General features: G+C 35.1%; 3 protein-coding genes across 3 annotated transcripts; all 3 read right to left on the reverse strand.

Moving 5' to 3' along the window:
• Positions 1 to 1,246: 1,246 nt before the first annotated feature.
• On the reverse strand, positions 1,247 to 2,627 carry LOC113775327 (MDIS1-interacting receptor like kinase 2-like). The gene is made up of 2 exons (XM_027320154.1): positions 1,909 to 2,627; positions 1,247 to 1,734 (listed from the first exon to the last, which is right to left on the reverse strand). The coding sequence occupies exons 1-2, from the start codon at positions 2,513 to 2,515 to the stop codon at positions 1,343 to 1,345; spliced, it is 999 nt and encodes a 332-aa protein (XP_027175955.1). The 5' UTR covers positions 2,516 to 2,627; the 3' UTR covers positions 1,247 to 1,342.
• LOC113773751 (LRR receptor-like serine/threonine-protein kinase FLS2) lies at positions 2,526 to 4,318 on the reverse strand. Its single transcript, XM_027318368.1, has 2 exons — positions 2,681 to 4,318; positions 2,526 to 2,627 (listed from the first exon to the last, which is right to left on the reverse strand). Exons 1-2 carry the CDS (start codon positions 4,316 to 4,318, stop codon positions 2,526 to 2,528), a joined length of 1,740 nt encoding a protein of 579 aa, XP_027174169.1.
• Positions 4,319 to 11,822: 7,504 nt separating this feature from the next.
• On the reverse strand, positions 11,823 to 14,792 carry LOC113773752 (probable leucine-rich repeat receptor-like protein kinase At1g35710). Its single transcript, XM_027318369.1, has 2 exons — positions 12,575 to 14,792; positions 11,823 to 12,246 (listed from the first exon to the last, which is right to left on the reverse strand). The coding sequence occupies exons 1-2, from the start codon at positions 14,790 to 14,792 to the stop codon at positions 11,831 to 11,833; spliced, it is 2,634 nt and encodes an 877-aa protein (XP_027174170.1). The 3' UTR covers positions 11,823 to 11,830.
• Between the last annotated feature and the right edge of the window lie 5,944 nt (positions 14,793 to 20,736).

The following is a 20,736-nucleotide window of genomic DNA, read 5'->3' on the forward strand; positions in this document are numbered from 1 at the left end:
TCACATGAAAACTAAGAATTAAGGATAAATTTCTAATAAACTCAAAAAAAAAGTAGAGAGAAGACTTCGTGACGATGTAGTCTGAATCTTTTAATTAATTATTCATCCAAGTTTAGTAATCCTCTCTACTACTAGAGGAAATTACATTTAACCCCCATATGGTTTAGTATTTTTGTATATAGCATTCCTATAGTTTAAAAAGCTATACATAACCCCCTATGGTTTGGATTAAAGTGTCAAAGTGATGAAAATGATCATTCATAATGGAACCTTTAAATATGTCAAAATCACCCTTATTTAAAAATTAAAATGGATGAAATGACCAAAATATATAAACATAATATACATGGCGCATTAACCCCATATGGTTTTATATTTTACCATATAACCCCTTATGGTTTAATTCTTTACTATATAACTCTCTTATTATTTTCAAAATATACACATAACCCCCATGTGGTTAATAAATAATTTTCAACTTTACATAGGGATATTTTTGACATTTTAGGTGACTCCGTTATGGATTGCAAATTTCATTATTTTGACACTTTAATCCAAACAATGAAGGGGTTATGTATAGTTTTTAAAATTATAGGGAAATTATGTACAAAAATACTAAACCACAAGGGGATAAAGTGTAATTTGCCCAAAAATAATTAAAAAAAGAAGAGTCACTCAGTTCACCCAATTGTGAAAACGCATCAAATAATCCTTTTTACCAACCATTCAATAAACAACTTAAGCCCACTAGCCCAACGCAAAAATCCAATCCACTCCAACCCAACAGCCACCTCCCCTGCCTCCTATACATATCTACTCGGTCTTTTCCTCGGATTCTATGGGTACTCGATGTGCTCCAGAATTTCTTGTAAGACTACAACATTTTCTTAAGCTATTATACACATTAGGTTAAAAATCCAGGAAGCAATAAGGAATCACCAGCATTTTCCTCAAAAAAAAAAAAAAAGGAAGCAACCAGGAAACTCTTTTTTTTTTGGGCATCCTAGGAGGAAGTAAAAATTGCAGCAATGGACTTATAGGGTCGTAAGCACCAAAATAGTACCCCGCTGAATGTAGGTTCCACATTTCGAAACTTGGTGTTTGTGTTTTTTTTTTTCTGTGGTTGAGTTTAGTGTATTAAAACTAATAGGTGATATAATAAATTCATATTGAAAATCATTCTATGTTTATGTGACAAACTAGAGATTGATAAATAAAGACAAGTAGTAATTAAATTCTCCTTTGGTGTAAATATTATAGGTAGGTAGAAACATCGATAGAAAAATTGGATGATGGCAGAGATATCCACACGGAATTCATTCATGAAAGTCATTCATGGTGCTTAAACTACTGTGTAGGTTTGGTCAGGCAGTGAAAGCAATGGTGGACTAACAAGCTGATTCACAGCAATAGTGTGCAAAGGCCTAGTTGGTTCTCGCCTGCCCACTTCAAATCGGTTCACCACTTGCTGCATTGTTGGTCGACATTTCGGGTTTGCGTTGACGCAATCCAGGGCTAACGCAGTCGCAAGAACCACATTACGAACGACCAAAGGGTTAGTCGGAGGGGGCAGACGGGCATCTAGAAGATCCTTCAGCATTATTGGTTCATTGGGTTGTGATGATATGCAAGAAAGGAAATCTTGTGGATGCTTTCCAAACAATGTTTCCAGCACCACAACACCAAAGCTATACACATCAGACTTTTCGGTGACCACCATGGTATAGGCTAGCTCTGCATGGATAAGTAATTAGATAAAATAAAATTAATCTCAACTGGACAACTATAGACTTGCTATTCAACAAAATAATCGTTTCAGTTGGAAGAATTTTTCTTTTCTGTCCTTGAAAGTTAAGCCTAATATGTGCATCAAGAAAATATGAAAAACAAGGTGAAAAGGTAACCTACCTGGTGCCATGTAGCCAAAGGTGCCTGCAATGACTGTTTGATTTGATGAATCAAGTTCCAAAATCCTCGCAGTTCCAAAGTCAGAAAGAGTTGCTTCGAGCTGTGAATTCAAAAGAATGTTGTTGCTTGACACATCCCTGTGAATGATTGGCGGATCACAATCGTAATGCAAGTAGGACAATGCACTGGCAATGCCCTTGATCAAATTCACTCTTTTAATCCAATCCAGCTCCACAGCTTCGGTTTCATCTCTCAAGATACAAAACAAGCTTCCTCTGTCCATATACTCATAAATCAGAAACATGCATCGCTTGTGCAGGCAGAATCCGAAGAGCTTTACAATGTTCCTGTGCCTGATTTTAGATAGCATGTCGGCTTCATTCCTAAAGCTCTTGTCAAAATTTGGATTCTCGCCTTCCAAACGGTGAAGCTTTTTCAAAGCCACTACTTTCCCACTTGGCAACCGTGCTCTGTATACAGAGCCATACCCTCCTGTCCCGATGCAGTAACAGACATCAAAATCGTTGGTTGCTTTAATTATGTCTTCGTAAGCCATATGTCCATCATAGTTCCATATTCTGAAAATGTCTCCATGTTTATTGTCCATGAGCTCGACTTTAACTTTCTTGAAGCAGCGGATATAAATTACTAATCCGCCAGTTATTGCGAACACCAACAAGGTTACGCCAAGACCTATGATGTAGTATAGGGTGCGATGTCTATGATTTCCCACAATAACAGGAGTGTGATTTCCCATAACAAGAGGAGATACTCCACAAAGAGTGGAATCGTGACGCAAGTGTGGATTGCCGACAAATCTTTCTGAACCAAACTGAATGACAAGCTTGCACGGAAGTTCACCTTCCAAAGCATTATAGGACAGGTCGACGTCCCCCAGTTGCAGAAGAGACGAGGGGACAGTGCCAGAGAGAATATTGTGGGAAAGATCCAAAGTCGAAAGGTACCACTTGGATTTAATATTATCCCCAAATTGGGTAGGAATTGGGCCTGTAAGTTGGTTTGAGGAAAGATTTAGAATTTGTAGAAAAGGCAGATTGCCAAGGGTCGGAGGGATTTGACCAGTCAGCCGGTTGGACCCAAGATGGAGATATTCCAAATATTTCAAATTTCCTATTTCAGAGGGAATGGAACCATAAATTTGATTCTCAGCACCTGAAAGAGATACTAGTTTGGTTAGGTCGCAAAGAGCTGAAGGAAGGGCACCTGAAAGATTAAGGCCACTGAAGTCTAATTCACCTAAACTTTTCAAATTTCCTATTTCTTCTGAGAGAAATCCTCTCATTACGGGATTCGAGTGAATGTCTAGTCGGAAAAGATTTGTCAAATTAAAAAGAGCTGAAGGAATTGTCCCGCTGAAGTGGTTAGTGTTGAGGTCAAGGGAGCGTAGATTGGACAGCTGGCCAAGACTTGGAGGGATGCTGCCAGAAAATGCACCGTAACTCAAGTCTAATTCAACTAAACTCTTCAAATTTCCTATTTCTTCTGAGAGAAATCCTCTCATTGCGGGATTCGAGTGAATGTCTAGTCGGAAAAGATTTGTCAAATTAAAAAGAGCTGAAGGAATTGTCCCGCTAAAGTGGTTAGTGCTGAGGTCAAGGGAGTGTAGATTGGACAGCTGGCCAAGACTTGGAGGGATGCTACCAGAAAATCCACAGTGACTCAAGTCTAATTTAACTAAACACTTCAAATTTCCTATTTCTTTAAAGAGAATTCCTCCCATTGCGGGATTCGAGTGAATGTCTAGTTGGGAAAGATTTGTCAAATTAAAAAGAGCTGAAGGAATTGTCTCACTGAAGTGATTATTGCTGAGATCAAGGGAATCTAAATTAGACAATTGGCCAAGAGTGGGAGGGATGGGACCAAAAAGCGAATTGTAGCTCAAATCTAGAGTAACCAAACCTGTCAAGTTTTCGATCCCGGTAGGAATTAAGCTGTCAATCGAATTCCAAGAAACATCGAGTTGTGCTAGTTGCGTAAGGTTTACTAGAGAAGACGGGAGCTCACCATAAAGATAGTTGGAAGACAAATTGAGATAGGTGAGTTTGGAGAGTGCACCTATTTGATGTGGGATGGCTCCGTAAAGTTCATTTCGACTGAGATCTAGACTAACCAGGTTCGGAAAAGAAGAGAAGCTGAAATTTGCCAAGTCATCTTGAATTCCGCAGTTTGGAAGTAGTATTTCGGTAACGCTACCAGCATTGTTGCAAATGATACCAGACCAATGGCAGTGGGCAGAGATGTTTGTTGCAGTAGTACTGCCGTCTCCCCACCAGCCACTCTTGTGCAGTGCCTCAGCTTCTAATAAATTCACAGCAGACTCCTTTGCTGCTCCTGCTATTGCTACTGCCAGTATCATGAGAAGAACAACTCCGCTGCATCCAACATCCATCGATGCTATAGTACCATGAAAGACCGTAACTAAGATAAGATAGATGAAATGTAAGATAGAATTGGACTCCTAACAAGTATACTGTTCTACTAAATAAAAAACAATTTAAGTAGTGGGACCGTAAATAACCATGAAAGACCGTAATTAAGGTAAGATAGATGAAATGTAAGCGCCAGCCCTGAGCAAGTAGTCTGGATTGAAAGAGTCGCACTTAATATTTTAGTTCAATCTGTATCATTCACACTGATTGTTAAAAGCATTTTAATTTGGAAGACTCGCAATGCAGTGCAGTCAGCAGTGTTTGTGGTCTTGAGTTGATTCCAAGAACTCTTCCATTATTACTCTGAGCCAACATCAGAGTTAGAATTGGTAACCTTTGCCAAAAGCGGTTCAATCAGAAAGAAATTACTCACAACCCTTTTTTTGAAAAAAAAAAATTTTAAAAACAAAGGTGATCAAATTCATGACATATCTTTGTTCAAGGCATTTGCGTACACGTGAACACTAAGACATATGAGTTTAAACTGTAGTGATCCTTCTTTTGCATTTCTATAGATTTAGTCAAGACATATCTGGTCATAGGCATTTAACTTAGTAACAATTGTACAGTTAAATGTTTCTTCAGTATAATTAGTCAAAATGTGCAACATCGAATTTAGACACCAATTTTGAAATTTTAATTACACGGTTATTCGTTTAACAGGCACAGATAATAAAGTCAACTTCAACTAAACTGGTAAATTTTGACCAAATTCAACAAAAGCGGTACAGTTAAAAGGAAATTACTTGCAGCCTCTTTTTTTTTTTTTTTTTTTTACAAAAAATTTAAAAACTTACTCCACTATCCTCATATGGTTCTCAAATCTAAGTATTGCTCTCTTTGTGCTAAAGAATAAATTCTAACTTCTAAGAGCAAATTTCTTATACCCAAAAAAAAAAAATTGTAAACCTTAGGTATAAGGCTTAGCATGTCAATCTAGGACATTAAAAAGAAAGAAGGAAGAACAATTTGAGTTATTCTGTGGTAGTCGGTCTGGAGCTAATGGCTTGGTAGGAGAGTTAAACAAGCACCATGACATACGCGTATTAATAATCTTGTCGATCAGGATTTTTTTGTCTCCTCGATATTTTGGTCCCAATAATGCATTATTTTTTTATTTATTTGAATAATTAGTAACTCATAAGATATACTCATCTTTGTTCACAATTCATTAGCTTAAAGCTGTGATTTGGAGAGATTGTTTAGCATTGATTACTGGTTAATGGGCATTGCTCAAAGTCACATCTTTCAGGCTTCAAAAACCAGTCAAATTTATCGGGCTAAAAGGTTTCTGTCGAACTATGTTGATTATTCTTAAAAGGCAAACGCAGTTTAGACACTTCTCAAAAAGGGAAAGATTCAATAACTCTATTATTTCTTTGAACTAACATATTTCTTTTTAGAAAACGACTTTTACCAGATACGTATACAATTCTACCAAATTGAAATTTGAATCAATTGACCTTTGCCAAATTTTAAGAAAAAGTGGTACAATTAATAGGAAATTACTCATAGCCTTTTTCTTATTTAAGAACATCCTCCATCATCCTCATATGCTTCTCAAATCCAATGGGTGTCCTCTTTCGTGCTAAAGGGGAAATCTAAGGGCAAATTTTGAAAATGTGATTAATAGTAAATTTTAGCATGCAAGGCTTAGTTTGTGAATTTAGGAGCGAAAAAGAAACAAGAAAGGAGAGAAATACTAGCACTTTCTTTGACGTTGTTTTGACAGTCTCGTGAAAGGAAGAGAAATATGAGTATAGCTGTTAAATGAACATAATTGTTCGTTAGCTCGGCTTATTTATACTCGTTCAAAATTTTATATGAGTCGAGTTTGAACAAATATTTTGACTCGATAAGTAATCGAACGAACACGAGTTCATTCGCAAACATGGACCTAATTGTCATTTCACAAAATTTATGGTTAATATGTATTCCTAATTCTTAATTCCAAGCTTATTTATTCACAAATATGGGTCTAATTGTTTGCGAACGGCTCGTTTATGTTAAACCAGTCGACCTTAAACTCGAATTCGAACTAGGATTTTGCTTAATAAATTGAACAAACACATATTTGGATCTCGAATATTATCGAAGGAACATGAATCTTATTTGAATAGCTTAACAAATAGAGTTTAAACACAAGATACTCGACTCAACTCGATTCGACTCGTTTACAATTCTAAATATGAGTAGTATATAACATATATGATGGTCTTAAAGTATATTCTTCTGCTCAAATATGTGAACGGATAATTTTGCCCCTTTGCCTCTCCATTCTGTCAGGTCAAATAGCAAAAATTGATAAAATGACCAAAACTTACACATTAACTTGTCTAAGGGTTTAAATAATATACAATATAATTTGGGGGTTAAAAGTGTATAAAAGTGATGGATGACTTTAGGAGTCAGTTGAGCAATGAAGAGGCTAATTCCTTTATGCCATTGAGTTTCAAAATACTCACATAATCTCCGATGACATGCACAATGAAAAATGGATGGAAAATATCTTCGTTTACGAAGATTGACCGAGACGTATTTCGAAAGTATGTCTGATAATAAATTATAATATCCACTTAACTCCTCTATAGTTTCGTATCTATCTGCATAATCCTCCTGTAATTTTATCAAAAGTGATTAGGCCCTTATTCAATTTAGTGCTTGAAATAAGGACAATATTGTCATCACATGTTATGAAGACTATTTTTCATCAAACTTCCACTTTACATAAAATTATAAAGGGGTTATGTGGATATATTAAAATCTTAGGGGGATCAAATGATATTATGCAAATGCACATGAGGGTAATCAATAATTTATCCTTCTTGGCTTCTTATTTTGGATCTTGGAATTTTGATAATTATTTTTATGACAAATTATATCTAACCCCCTTGTAGTTTTGTATATTGCCACATGACCTCTCAAAGTTTTAAAATATCCACATAATTCTTTTGTAGTTCTCTGTAAAGTGAACAATAGATGAAAAACACCATCAGCAATGGCAATTGAACTAGATGCACTCAAAAAATGTGTGAGATAAAATCATAATGTCCACTAAACCATCTATAATTTGCATGAATATTCACTTTATTCTCATGTGAAATTTACATTTATTTACATAATTTCTTTATGGTTTTATGCAAGATAATTAGGCCATTATTTGTTTTAGTGCTTAAGTAACAGTGACATTGATAATTCAACCAACTACGTTACCAATGCTAGCATGAATTTAAAGGCCTGCATTTAAAGTCTTAAGTCAAGGCCTTTCCAATCTGCATCTTAGGGCGACCAAGGAAGGCTTGTAACGTGTTCTTTCTGGCCTTGATTTGGTTTCACATTTGAGAGTCAACTTCACTGCGATTGCTGTGCAAAATATTTTGGAAGACTTTTCTGCGGGGCTTAAACACGTGGAGGACTTTTTCGTTTCTCGACCAGGCTTTGTTTTACGTTTTCTTTTCGATAAGGGTAAACTGTGATTTAATAATTTTTCATATAATTTCATCATAGTTTTAAAATTTATATATAATCTTCTCAAAATTTGGATTAAAGTATCAAAATGACGGAAATGATTCTCTATAATGGAACCCAAAGAAATGTCGAGAATATCCTTGCTTAAAAACTAAATTGGTTGAAGTGACCAAAATACATAAACTTAATATGTATGGCATTTTAACCCCTTATCAATTTATGTTTTACTATATAACTTTCTTATCGTTTAGTGCTTTATCACATAACTCCTTTATAGTTTTCAAAAAATATATATAACCCCCTTGAGGTTAATTAATAATTTCCAACTTCACAAAAGGTACATATTTTTGACATTTTAGTTGATTTCGTTATAGAATGCAAATTTCGTGACTTTGACACTTTAGTGCAATTTATAAGGGAATTATATATAGTTTTGCAAATCACAAGAGAGTAATGTAAAAAAGCGCTAAACCACAGGAGGGTAATGTGTACTTTGCCCTTTTGATAATTTAAAGGGAGTTGCACTCTCAAGGATGACTATTTTAATGATTTTTTTAATGAGTGCTAAAACTCGTTAAAACACTTAAAGCGCACCCAATTTTCAATATAAATACAAACAGTCACTTTTCAAAAATAGTTACACTTCTGCCAAAGTATTAACAGCTAATATCCTCTAAACCAATAACGTGTGATTCAGGACGCTCGTTAGTCAAGCCTATTAAATGAAATATTCTTTTATGATTTGACTTTTATTTAAGGACAAATTCCACTTTAACCTCCTGTGGTTTAGCGTTTTTTTACATAACTCTCCTATAGTTTTAAAAGCTATATATAATGACCTCATGGTTTGGATTAAAGTGTCAAAATGATGGAAATGATCATTCGTAACGGAGTCACCAAAATGTCAAAAATACCCTATGTAAAGTTGAAAATTATTTATTAACCAAGGGGGGTTATGTGTATATTTTGAAAACCATAAGGGGGTTATATAGTAAAATATTAAACCATAAGGGGTTTATATGGTAAAATATTAAATCATAAGGGGGTTAGTGTGTCATGTATTTATACGGGTAATTTTGACATTTTTAGAAGTTCTGTTACGAATGACAATTTCCATCACTTTGACACTTTAATCTAAACTATGAGGGGGTTATGTATAACTTTTGAAACCATAGGGGGAGTTATATAAAAAAAAAGCTAAACCACAGGGGGATAAAATGTAATTTGCCCTTTATTTAAACTAGCTCTTAACCCGTTTCTTTAACGAGATTGCATCTATTACGTTGAAAGATTTTTTTAATAATATTGTGGATCAAAGCATGCCTAAGAATTATATACTAAGAATTGTAAAACTGACACATTTGAAATGCATACAGATGAGTATATGCATGAATAACTAATTCAAAGGCTAATTGCATGAAATTATCAATATATATATATATGATGTAATGCACCAATTATGATCAAAACCATGCCACTCGAATTAAGAAAGAAAATTAATTGATATCTAAGACAGAATGTTTTATGAAGAAATATCTTTTATTATCTAAGAAATAATGGTATTTGGAAAAACTATCTTTAATATCCTACCTCAGTTGATATGACCTACAACTTGATATCTAAATCTTTAATGTATGACTTCTAATAAAAAATGAAGTTCAGTTGTTTTAATTGTTTAGTTTTAACATACTTGGTAGGATTATGGTATAAATATTTAATTAAAGTGGTTGATACAATTATATTTTTCCAAATTAGCTAACTACATAATAATTGTTTATTTATTTTTCCATTTTATTATAAAATTGAATTTGAATAAAAAGAGGAGTACCTGGAGGTTTTTTTGGTGTGCCAACAATACATCATTAGTCAAAATTAATTCTATTAATGTGATTCTATTTCCGCCGGCACTTGTCCCATGTGATTAAAAATCGAATCAAACCCACCATTCAGTTGAATTTGGTAATAAAAAAAACTCTATATCAAAGAGTGCTTGAATTTTGGTAATTAACTCATCGTTCAGTTGAAGAACAGCCAGAATCGACATCCATTCTAGGCCGAGCAATGGAAACACGTTGAAATTCAGAATTTATAGGACTTACATGCAATTTTTCACCAATTCAGATGGCTGTGGGTTGATCGCTGTACAGTAGAGTGTAGAGTACTAGAGTGTACGTAACTGAAGTGGATGATGGCGTGCTTTTGGATTTCAATTCCCAAGTGAAAACTCAAAAGCGTTTGCTTTTTTAAAATGGGATAATTTCAGAAACCTCCCCTGAGGTTTCTGACAATCTCACTCACCTCCACTGAACTTTGTAAAATATCAGTTACCTCCCCTAAAACTAAGTAGAGTGTATCAAATCTTACCCAATTCAAATGCATAAACAATTTTAAATATGTATCACAAGAGAGAAAAACACTTCATCCCACATCTGCCCTCAAGATTATCATTAGTGACTTAGGCCTTATGTGGCACTTGAGTTTTTTGCGAAGTTTGTCTGCTACAAGTTTTTTAAAAACTTTAACTACAGTAATCTTAAAAAACTTCTCAAGTTTTTAAACTATACATTTCAAAATATTCAAAAATTTACATATTTCAAAAAATTTTAAAAAAATTTCTACAGTAAGATACAGTAAAATTTTACACAAATACTTAAAAAACTCACTTGCCAAACGAGGCCTTAATTTTTGTTGAACAGTACAAACCATCTAACAACAATGAAATTTCAGGTGGTGTATCTGAAATTGATGGAAAAGGCAAGGTGCCTATTGCATTTTGGAAGGTAGAAGCCAATAGCTCTTTGTGCACAGCTAAACCAACGATAAAGAGCAAATAGTAGTTATGTTGGTTAATCATTCGCTATTAGTTTTGCATCCAAATTGTAGTTAACTTGGTTAATCATTCGCATTACTCATTTAACTAATTCTGTCAAAATAATTTCGAAATATATCATAAGTTATGAGGGTATATCTATTAATTCATCATCAATGATATCACAAATAGGGTCCAATAACCTGACAGGGGAGGTATCTGATATTTTGTAAAGTTTAGGGGAGGTGAATGAGACCGTCAGAAACCTCAGGGGAGGTTTCTGAAATTATCCCTTTTAAAATACTACAAATTATACAGACCCCCACTAGATTTTAAATATTTAATTAGCTACCCCTCCTCCCCTTTTGTTGGAAATACAATCTCTCCCATTTCGCCATTCAACTCACCCCTCTCCCAAGATTTCAAACTAAAAACTCAAGTACCTTCACGGTATCACAAATGTCCAGCATGATGTTGAGATCATTTAAAAGATTGTAAAATTTTTGTTTAGTCAAAATTAAGAGTCATACCCTCTTTATCATGTATTTTTTTTCGAAAATTCTTAATAAACAGGTCGGGATCTATGCCTAACCCCCACCATTTCTAGGTAGTTTTTATTTTATTTTTTATAAAAAGTAGCAACCCTTATAGTTATTGAAAATAGGGTTGCACCCGGTATCAATTTTTGTATTGCTTTTAAAAATAGAGTTGTTTTAAATCGATTAATTGAATGCGGGTTTAATCTTACACTAAAACAAATTATATAAACACCAGAATTTCGACAATATTTATTCCTGTAATATATTACTTAAATTTGAAGGCGGTTGAAATATTTTACGTGTTAGATTTAATAAAGTGTCACAATATAGTCTTTCAATATTAAATCTTTACTGATTTTGATTAACTGACTTTTTAAAATCCTTATTAAGCCTATCAAGAATCTTGCTTCCGGGTAACATATCCACATACGTACATATATGCTATTATAGAATGTTGTACTATTAATATATATACTAATACTAATATATTAGCAATAGTATAGTATACTATACCATTACCAATGTTCTTTTAGTAATAGATTTAGCATGATAATACACTATAGTAATGCAAACTACTGTACTAAGAGGATAAACTAATAATACAAGTAATTACTAATATGACAACTAATTAGTAATGTTATTTGTAATTACTAATGCTACTTTTCTGCCCTCTCCTTTATTTGTACTGGTAAAGTCCTCACAACGTATTGCGCACTAAATCGTGGAGGCATCAACTGGTCCACGGTGATGGCATGCAGAGGAATGGTTGAGTTTCTAGTGGGGAAAATAAATTGCAGCACTACCTGCTGCATTGTTGGTCGAGATTTTGGGTTGGGATCTAAGCAAGCCATTGCCAATGTTACAGCAAGAACCACATCGCAAGCAACCAAGCGATTTACAGGAGGGAATAAACGCGCATCTAGTAGATCCTTCAGCTTTGTTTGTTTAGCAGATTCTGGTGACAAGGAGGAGAGAAACTCTCCTGGATGTTTTCCAAACAATGTCTCCAAGACCACAATGCCAAAGCTATAAACATCAACCTTTTCAGTTACCACCATTGTATAGGCTAGCTCTGCAATAGAAATTAACAGGTAATTGATACATATCCTGATTGGCAATTTTGCATTGACATTGACCCTAATGTATATTTGTCATAACTTTGAAATCGCTCTTAAGCAAATATCATAAATTTAATTCACTTTGAGTCTTCAAAGCTAAGATTATTTGGGCATACGTAGTACGGAAAAGTAGAACATCTAATCATCGTGCTATTAATTTTTCTACTAGAAAGTCTTCTTTTCTTTACTTGAAGATTGAAGCTTGTGGATGAAATTCTAGCTCAGACAATATGATGGAGATAATGTGAAAGAAACTATAGTTGAAATAATAAGGCAAACTACCTGGTGCTATGTAGCCATAAGTGCCTGCCACTATTGTCTGATTTGATGAATCAAGCTCCAGCAGTCTTGCTGTACCAAAGTCGGAGAGACTTGCTTCAAGCTCTGAATTCAGAAGAATATTCTTACTTGATACATCCCTATGAATCATAGGTGGTCTGCAATCATGGTGCAGGTATGACAATGCATTTGCAATCCCCTTGATCAAATTCATCCTCTTAATCCAATCCAATTGTGTAGCTGCATTTCTATTCCTCAAGGCACCAAACAAACTTCCCCTCTTCATGTAGGCATAAACCAGAAACATACCTCTCCTGTGTAAACAGAACCCATAGAGCTTTACAATGTTTCGATGCCTAATGTTGGATAACATTTGGGCTTCGTTCCTAAAGCTCTTCACATAGGTTGGATTCTCGCTTTCCATGTCGTGAAGCTTTTTCACAGCCACCACTTTCCCACTTGACAACCTGGCTCTGTAAACAGTGCCATAGCTTCCTCTTCCAATGCAATACCAAACATCAAAGTTCTTTGTTGCCTTAATGATGTCTTCATATGCCATATTTCCATCATAGTTCCAGATTCTAAAAATGTCTCCATGTTTCTTGCCAACCAGCTCAACTTCCTCTTTCCTAATCTTGGTTCTAGAGAAGATTACATATAGTAATACACCAATTAAGAATAACGGAAGTAATATGCTAAGACTAATAAGCACGTAGAACTTGATCTGATGTCCATCTCCTTTTGTTGCAGAAAAAGATTCAAGGCGAATATGAAAATAGGAAGCATTGCCACCCAAATGCAGATTGCCAACAAACCTGGTCGGAGGAAACTTCAATAGGAGATCATCCGGAAATTGACCTTCCAAATCATTATGGGATAGGTCGATATCCCGCAATTGTTTAAGAGAACGGGGAACAACGCCAGAAATATTATTATGGGAAAGATTCAAATTCACTGTGTTGGGATATGGACCATTCCCAAATTGTGTGGGTATCTTTCCAGTAATTTGGTTACTACTTAGGTCAATTATAATTATCGAAGGCAGGTTTGCAATTTTGAAATTAATGGAACTACTCAAAGAGTTCTTTTGCAGATACAAGTACTTCAATTTTGACCAAGTGCCCACATTTGATGGGATGCTTCCAGCCAACCTGTTGTTAGAGAGGTCCAGCAGAGACAACATTGATAGTGATCCTATTTCAACTGGAATTTGACCTGTAAGTTGGTTTGAAGAGAGGTCTAGATTTTCTAGAAGAGTTAAAGAGCCAATCTCCAGAGGTATGGTACCATGAATCTGGTTGTTTGAAAAGTTTAGAAAGGTTAGACATTTCATTTCTCCAATGTCTGGGAGGAGGGAACCACCGATTTGGTTAGAAGAGAGGTCCAAAGAGTTCAAATTAGTCAAATGAAAGAGAGGGGATGGTATTAAACCATTGATTTGGTTGACTTGGAGATGCAAAGAAACTAGACTTGTCAGATTGCCCAGGTTTGTAGGGATCCGACCTCTGAGGCTGTTGAAGCTAAGATTTAGATGATTCAAGCTTTTCAAGTTCACTATTTCAGGGGGAATGGAACCGTCAAATTGATTCCGAGCACCTGAAAGATATTCTAATTTTTTCATGCTACCAATGGCTGGAGGAAAACTACCAGAAAAATTGTTATCGCTCAAATCCAAGGCGACCAAATTGACCAAGTTACCCATATTCTGTGAAACAACGCCACACAAATTATTCTGAGAAATGTAAAGATAGGCCAATTTGGTAAGGTTTGAAATTGTATTAGGAAGCTCACCGGTGAGTTGGTTGGAAGACAGATCGAGGTAGGTGAGTTTTGACAGTGCACCTATTTCAGGTGGTATGACTCCAGTGAGTCCTGCTCCAATGAGATCAAGTCTAACGAGGTTCGGAAAAGAACTGAAGCTGAAATTGCTCAGTTTGTCTCCTATAGTGTAGCCTGCGGGTAGCAGTATCGCTGTTACACTGCCGGCATCATTGCATGCCACTCCAGGCCACTTGCAATGGCCAGAAATATTTCTTGATGCGATGGAGTCCGGCCACCAGTCACTATTGAGCAGTGCCTCAGCTTCTAAATTCTTGGTTGCTGCTGCTTCTGCTTTTGCAGCTGCTGATAACTTCACTACAGCCACCAAGCTGCATACAGTTATAATTGCTGCACTAATAGCACGGTGGATGGCTATGAACTGGTAGGAATGAGCAACCATTTGTTAATAGAGCACAACTATACTATTCCAAAATGTTGCCTGAATAAGATCAAGCAATATGATAGGGTTAAGATTTGAGATTAAGAGCAATCAGATTTGATGACTGGCTTGTGTTCGAGTCTTGATTGGAATGTAGAGTCACGCGTAAGTCTTCTCCGCAAGTCTTTTTTTTTTTGGAAGAAATTTTCCGTAAGTCTTCGAGTCTTGTTGGAATTTGCACTCAACCAAGTCTACGGTCTAGAACTTGGTTCGGAGCATAACAACTAATTCACATGCGGAATTCAAATAATTAGGGTAAATTACGTATTACCCTCATGTGATTTTACATAATGTCAGGTGACCCCCAAAGGTTTTAAAATAGCTACGTAACTCCCCGTGATTTTATGTAAAGTGGAACATGGATGGAATACACAATCAGTTATAACGTCTATACCAAACGCTCTTTAAAAGGGCATGTAATAAAATTTTAATATCCATTTAACTCCTCTTCTATTATGTATAAATATCCACTTTACCTCTGTGTGATTTTTACATTTATCTACGTAATCTCTTTATGTTTTTATACAAGTTAGTTAAACCGTCGATTGATTTAACATTTAAATAAGGGCAGGCACTACTGATATTTCAACTAACAATGTCAAGTAAGTTATTTTCCATCAAGTTTCCATTTTACAAAAAATCATAAGGGGTGAAGTGAATATTTTGAAATGTTAAGGAGGGTCATATGCCAATAGCTGAAACTGTAGGGAGTTATATGTAATTTATCCAAATAATAATAAAGTGTAACCTAACAGATTGGGTAAACTCGTTAGCCAATACATTTTATTAGTTCGGAGGATAATAACTCGCATTATTTATACTACAGATTAAGGCATACCCTAATGGGTGTGCAATTAATAAAAATTGCATATATGAAAATTATGTCCTTATAAAGTTTTTATTTTCTATCATAGTCCTTTATTAATATTTGAAATATTGGCATCAAACTGTATCAATATCTACAAAGGAATTAGCGGAGTTCTCCTCCGGGTAATGGCATAGGAAGAAGAAGTTGCTTTAGGAGGAAAAAAGAGGAACTTGAGTGGAATAAATAAACGTGGGATTTGGAGTGAGAGAGTGGTAATTAGTGGATAATGTGAATTGGTAATTATGCGGTCATTGTGGGGTTGTCTTGCAATATATTGCAACTATTTTACCCTTATAATTAAGAGTAAAATAGGAACCTCACAAAATGACAGTGTGTATTTACACCACACAATGGTCTTCTAGCATTATACATTGTAAAGATAGTATAACATAGGTTATATTTAGAGCAGTCAACTACAATCTAATTATATTGATCCATCCAAACCCACCCATTAGTAAGTGAATTTGGGTATGCAATAAACTTTGAATGGGTCTAAATAAATATTCAATTAAATCCATTTATTTGATGCATAATGGGTTGACTCGACTCATCCATTTATATCAATTCAAAATAATTATATATTCAAACTCAATTTTTATTGGGTGTTAAGCAAGTAAATTTAAATTTCCTGCCAATCTAATGACAAAAAAATATTTCTTGTCAAACAACATGTGGAAAAAAAATAGAATTTCAATTGAGTCATAAATGGGTATAGGGTACCTGTACCCATTTCTTAAAAGGGTATATAGGTTGACTCGTTTTAACCCATTTATTAAATGTGTATAAATAAGTTGATCTAATTTTTTTCCTTACCAATTATAACTCGTCCAATTCCATCCGAATCACATATTTTGACACTTCTAGTTGTATTAAAATTTTTTAAATAAATATATGCAATTTTTCATCATAATTTGTTCAATATAATTTCCAAGTGTGCAATATCGATTGTCAATATCATATATCTCACCACGAATTTTGTACACTAATTTTTTTGGGGGGGATTAGACAACAATTGTACACTATTCAAATTAGAAGGTAATTAATCCCATTTCGTAAGCCCATACCCAGTACTAAAGAAATATTTGATATGTGTTAAGAATCATTCTAATACATAAACCTTTATATTTTATATTGCTCAGTATGCCACATATGCAAAAGGAAGACAATAAATATTCTGAAGAAAATGTTATATGTGATACATGAATCCCAATTTATACTCCCTAATCCAAGAATTTTATTTCAAGAGAAAAGATAATAAAGTGCTTTGGGAGGGGGAAAGGAGGGTTGGATTGGATGGTAGATTAAAGAAACTGTGAGTAAGAACCTTGAATTGGATGATAGATAGGAGAAATTCTGAATAACCGTTCTTTGAAGCCTTTTTGAACTAGGCTTGAAAATGTAATTTGTCATATGTGAAGATGTTGGTATAACTGCTGATGGTAATGATTATGCTAATGACAATAAGATATTTGGGTAAATAATGGATTTGGATCCAGCGACGGTTCAAGGAAAAGAATAAAGAAAAGGAGTAGGGATGTGATGATATGAATCTTGAGAGAGCTCACCTCAAAAGCTAACTGTTCAAGTGAGAGAATTCAAAATTATATACTTCCCACATCTAAATCCCATATTCCTAATGCGAAATCCAAGTCTAAGACCTTGCAATCGAATCATAACATGTGATAACTGGCAAAAACTTATTTGTTTATTTTACCGAATTTAAAGTTGTGTTTAAATTCGATTTCTGCACAAGCAAAGTTTGAAATTTTATCTAATATAAAATACTATTTATGTTTGACTTGATTAGTTTTAAACCAAGTTCGAACGAGTTTTTAATAAGTTGAAGCTTATTTTGGAATATCAGGAAAGTTAGATCGTCTTTTAGACAAGAAGTGGAAGAATAAAATGCCATTTAAACCCTCAAAACAATACCATAAGAAATTCAAAGATATTTTTTTTGGTAAATAAATATCAGGAAAGGGAATTATTGTAATAGAGGCTGGAGTGATTAGATTTCAATGTAGGAGCAAAACAGTGTAGTTTTGAGCGTTAGCTGTAATTAGGGGAGGTTAAGTAGGTTAATAACCAACTGGCAAGGTTGTTTGAGTTTGTTATATATAGTGGGACCCACAAGTGAGAATAACAGATTTTTGGCAATAACAATTTCGTTCTTTCCCTCTCTAAATCTTATCTAATTCCTTCTCTTTGATTTCCATCCTCCCATTACTTCTTCCTTTCATCATCCCATCCAATTAATTCCAATAATGCACTGTAGTTCCTGACAAATTGGTATAAGGGCAGTAGATCCTTGGAACTTATACCACAGATCATGGCAGAAAGTACTAGATTCAGAACAAGTAAAAAAACAGAAAATCAGGCTACAGGAATTAGTGGATTCTCTTCATGCATCATAGTCTGAGCAACGATAGATTAAGAATGACCTGAAGTTGGAACTTGAGGAAAACAACAAACAGATGGAAAGCCTGCTGACAGGAATGGAGCAAAATTTCAATACAATTTTGGAGCAAAAGTTCAGTAATCTGCTACTGAAGATGACTCCTAAAAAGGAAAAGGACAGCAGAAGGAGGCAGCAAAGTAAGGGAAGATCAGATACCGATTTTGCGAACTCTACCAGCTCATCAAAGATTACAACCAGAAGGAGAAAGCTCAGAAAATCTTTAAGAAAGACTGGAGTAAGTTTCAGATTCCAAATCCTCCTAAGATTGATTTACAGTTGTTTACTGGAGAAACTCCTAGAGATTGGTTTCGCAAATTTAACAAGTATTTTTTGAACTATCAAGTTCCAAAAGATCAAAAAATTGAAGTAGTTGAAATGTATTTGGAAGGTAGAGCATATAGATGGTTTCAAGGAGTGAAAATTGAGAAACCTAAGCTGAGTTGGGAAGAATTTAGAGAGCTATTGTGTAGGAGGTTTAATGATAGGAGTTGCAGGGATGTAGTGGAAGAATTTAAATTTGAAGAATTGAAGCCCTTAATGATGATCAAAAATCGAAATTTGGATGAAAATTACTTCATTTCTAGCTTCATAAGTGGATAGAAGGAAGAGATCAAACCTATAGTTAGGATGTTGAAACCTGCTACTTTATCTGAAGCTTTTGAGTTGTCTCAATGGCAAGAGCATTCCTTAAAAATCCAGAATAGGAGCTCTAGAGAACATACCAAACATTTGGGGAAAAATAGGTTTGGTATGACAAGGAACAATACTAAAACTACTGGCACTAACTCATATAAGGTCCCTATCAACAGTATTTCCAAACATCCTAAGTTCAGAAATTCAACAGAGGATGCAACAGATCCTAAGAAACTTTCTTTCTGCACTAGAGATGCAGTATAGGAGGATAATGGATTGTGTTTCAAGTGTGGAGAGAAATATGGAATAGGCCACCAGTGTAAGGTTGGTCATTCGAATTGCATGATTTTGGAAGATGAGGATGACCCTGCATTTGAAGATGCTTTGGGAGAACAGGATGAGCAAACCGGAAATCTTCGACAGACTGTGGAAATGTCCTTGAATGCCTTATCTGAGGCCTTGAAATGGAAAAAAATCACACTTACAGGTATTCTAGATGGAGAGGAAGTGCTAAAATTGATGGACACTGGGAGTTCAGACAACTACATTAGTAGTGAGTTGGTCATTGGAATGGACATAAAATACTAGTAGGTTGATCAGCCGTTCTCTGCCGTCATAGGAAATGACACCTGTGTTACCAGCAATGCTATTTGTCCTGATGTACACTGGAAGATTAACCAACATAATTTTAGGTTTGACCTCAAGGTAATGGAACTTGGAGGTTGGGATATAATTCTGGGAGTGGACTGGATGACACATTTTAGCCCCTATCACATTTGATTTTCAACAACTCAGGATATCATTGCACCATGAAGGAGATGAGATTCATCTATACGGGCAAGCAGACAATTGTGATATGGACCTAATCAGAGGCAAGGATTTAAGGACATTCATTGAGTACAAGAGACAGGTGTGTATGGCAATGAACTCACAACTTGGTGAAGAAGAGAGGCTAGAGCCTACACCACATGAAGTGGAAAAACTACTACAGGAGTATGAAGATGTATTTCAGGCTCCAAACTCATTACCTCCAAGCAGAAGTGTAGACCATGAAATACCCCTTAAACCAAATGCTCAACCCTTCAAATTGAAACCTTACAGGTACCCTCATTGCCACAAGAAAGAAATTGAGAATCAGGTTACTGAGATGCTACAGAAATACATAGTTACATACAGCAATAGTCCCTTTGCTTCTCCTGTATCGCTGGTCAAGAAGAAAGAAGAGACTTGGAGATTTTATGTGAACTACAGAAAACTAAATGAGATCACTGTCAAGGACAGGTTTCCAATCCCTAATGTGAATGAGCTGTTGGATGAACTAGTAGGTTCTATGTTCAAAACCAAATTGGATCTGACTACAGGGTATTACCAAATTAGAGTTAAACCACAGGACACCTTCAAGACAGTTTTTCAAATTCATTGTGGTTATTTTGAGTTCCTAGTCATACCCTTTGGACTTACAAATGCTCCTACTACATTCCAATCTTTGATGAATTAGGTGTTCTAGCCTTACTTGAGAAGGTTTGTCCTAGTTTTTTTTTTATGATATACTAGTATACAGTTCCACATTAAAAGATCATGTTCAGCATCTGAGGACTGTATTGGGTATTTTGAGGGACAATCAGCTATATATGAAGAAGTCTAACTGTGCATTTGCTCAGAAGAAAATAGATTACTTAGGACACACTATCATTGATAAAAGGGGTTAGCATGGATGACTCTAAGATCAACAGTATTTTACAATGGCCAGTACCATTATATGTTAAGGGTTGAGGGGATTTCTAGGACTTACAGGTTATTACAGAAGATTTATAAGGCATTATGGACTTGCGTGTAAACCCTTTACTGAACTACTCAAGAGGATAACTTCAAGTGGAACATACAAGCACAAGCTTCTTTTGACCATCTAAAGAAACTGATAGGTTGTCAAAACCTGTACAATAATA

Source organism: Coffea eugenioides, chromosome 6 (genome assembly GCF_003713205.1).
Source record: "Coffea eugenioides isolate CCC68of chromosome 6, Ceug_1.0, whole genome shotgun sequence".
NCBI classification, from domain to species: domain Eukaryota; kingdom Viridiplantae; phylum Streptophyta; class Magnoliopsida; order Gentianales; family Rubiaceae; genus Coffea; species Coffea eugenioides.